The sequence below is a fragment of the Aulonocara stuartgranti genome (genome assembly GCF_965226115.1).
Source record: "Aulonocara stuartgranti genome assembly, chromosome: 3".
NCBI lineage: Eukaryota > Metazoa > Chordata > Actinopteri > Cichliformes > Cichlidae > Aulonocara > Aulonocara stuartgranti.
The window spans coordinates 41804627-41807032 of NC_138941.1; the positions used below are offsets into that span (position 1 = coordinate 41804627).

General features: G+C 41.4%; 1 protein-coding gene across 1 annotated transcript; it reads left to right on the plus strand.

The window, feature by feature from the left end:
• LOC309702997 (permeability factor 2-like) lies at positions 1-1370 on the plus strand. The gene is made up of 4 exons (XM_082527701.1): positions 1-232; positions 379-487; positions 593-667; positions 1086-1370. Exons 1-4 carry the CDS (start codon positions 166-168, stop codon positions 1165-1167), a joined length of 333 nt encoding a protein of 110 aa, XP_082383827.1. The 5' UTR covers positions 1-165; the 3' UTR covers positions 1168-1370.
• The last annotated feature ends 1036 nt before the right edge of the window (positions 1371-2406 follow it).

Here is a 2406-nt window from a genome sequence, read left to right on the forward strand (position 1 = left end):
ATAATGAGGTTCAGAGATGATGAACCTCACAGTCCTGCACACTCAGGCAGCTCGAGAAGTGAAGGAGACGCACAGCAGCAGAGATCCTTCATATCTGAGAAGAACAAACCAGTTGAAGACTGAGCCTTCAGTAGATCCTTCACTCAATAATTTAAAAGCTTTAAGATGAAGACAAGTGTTGCCATCCAGTGCATCGTTCTCCTGGCCTGCATGGCCCTTTGCACTTCACATTGTAAGTGTGTTTTTATGGAAAACCTTGGTGTATCTGTGCATCTTGAGTGGAGCTTTAATTTAAATTTAATTTAAATATAGTTATGTTTAAGTAAAATATGAAACTGCAGCAGTTTAACCTTATTTATCACTTTCTACCTTTTCCAGTTATTCCAAGGTGCCGGTGTTTGAAGACCAGTAAGTCTGTAAAGATCGCTCTCATCGCTCAACTCAAGCTGGATGAGCCTCGTCCATACTGCAACAGGAGAGAAGTCATGTAAGTGCCCACAGTGACAGGAGCACATTATTAATAAGAGCTCAGTCATTAATAAGGATTGTTTATAAAGTGGTTTTAAATCAAAGCTTTCTTTGCATGTTACAGTGTCACACTGAAGGATGGGAGTGAACGGTGTCTCGATCCTCAGTCAAAATTCATCATAATGCTGCTAGAAAAACTGTAAGTCACACAGATGTTTTTTCTTTCATTCACTGGTGTTCAACTTAATGTGAGTTAAATGTTATAGAGGAAGTCAGTGAAGTTAAAACAGGAACATCAACAGTCACTTTGGAGCATCGTGCGAGGCTCTGCACATCAGTGATTAAAAATACTGATGGTTTTAGAGTAATAGTTCAAAGCTCAGGATGAAAACTGCTTCTGGGTCACAGGACAAATCTGATGGATGAACAATTAACAAGCTACAATAATTGAACGGCTTTATCGTGTTTTTGCAAGTAAAATTCAGGATCGTCATTCTCATAATTTAGAAGGTGAAGAAGTTAAGAGAGAAATCACTGCTTGAGTGTTATGAGTTATGAATCTGTTCACTATCACTGGAGCTTCAAGGTCTCACGTCTGTGATTTGTTGTCTTCACAGGAGGCAGAAGAAAAGTCAGCATAAGACGACCGTCAGCCCCCAAACAACCACATCATCAGCCACAGTGTCAAACTCATTATGATGCACTTTGCATGTTTATTACTGTTACACAAAAGAAACCAGACATCACTTAATGAGAAGAAGAAGCAGCCGAGATCCGGTGCAGGTTTGTCCACCACATCCCACCGTGGTCTATGGGACTGAAATCTGGTGACTCTGGAGGTCATTTACATGCAGCCATCTCACTGTCATGTTCAGGACACCAGCTTGAGTTGTGAGATATGGTTCATTGGGCGACCGTGGCTCAGGGGGTTGGGACTCGCATCTGTAACCGGAAGGTCGCCGGTTCGATCCCTGGGCTCTCTGTCCTGGTCGTTGTGTCCTTGGGCAAGACACTTTACCCTACTTGCCTACTGGTGTTGGCCAGAGGGGCCGATGGCGCGATATGGCAGCCTCGCTTCTGTCAGTCTGCCCCAGGGCAGCTGTGGCTACAACTGTAGCTTGCCTCCACCAGTGTATGAATGTGAGAGTGAATGAATAGTGGTATTGTAAAGCGCTTTGGGTGCCTAGAAAAGCGCTATATAAATCCAATCCATTATTATTATTATTATTATTATTATACTGCAGGAAGTAGCCTTCAGAAGATGTGTACACTGTGGTCATAAAGGGATGGACATGGAAACAGTAAACAGTGAACATTGTTCAGCTGTTGGACTGGATACATGTTTAAGTATTTGGGATTTTTTATTCTTTTTTTAATGCACTTATCATCAAGAGTGGCTCCTCTGATTTTAAACCAAAGCTCTCCAAACCAGCTGATATGAGAGATCCACTTGAGCTCGCTTCATAGTTCACCCCTCTGTTTTCCTTCCCTCGAGTGCAGCCTTTGTGTTTTGTGTTTTATTTCATTTCATCGTTGGTCTGTTCTGGATTATTTTTATAACGTGTATATTTTTGGATTCTCAGTGACTGAAATAAAGGTTGTTTTCTGTTTGCTTCACTTTCTTGCCTTTGAGTCCAGTATCTGGGTCCTTAACCTTGCACATTGTGACACAATCTCCTCTTTCATATCTAAAACAACCAATTCTGAGATTTTAAGAACACTGAACATTTTGCTCTCTAAAAATGAGGCTTGATCGTCAGTGTTCAGTGTCAACACTGTGAACTGTTTACCATGATAATTTTGCAGTTTGCTTTAAAAATTTAGCTTAAACACGATGCAAGAACATGATACACATGTGTGACTCAAACAGCTTCATCATGAACTCGAGATCACTGAATCTGAATCCTGCATGAAAAGGTGTGTCGGGTTCTGAAGACA

Bases quoted from the DNA above. Each gene is read 5' to 3' on its own strand.
- LOC309702997 (XM_082527701.1), top strand. From the start codon at position 166: ATGAAGACAAGTGTTGCCATCCAGTGCATCGTTCTCCTGGCCTGCATG. The intron at 233-378 runs GTAAGTGTGTTT...TACCTTTTCCAG, and splicing joins GGCCCTTTGCACTTCACATT to TTATTCCAAGGTGCCGGTGT. The intron at 488-592 runs GTAAGTGCCCAC...TGCATGTTACAG, and splicing joins TGCAACAGGAGAGAAGTCAT to TGTCACACTGAAGGATGGGA.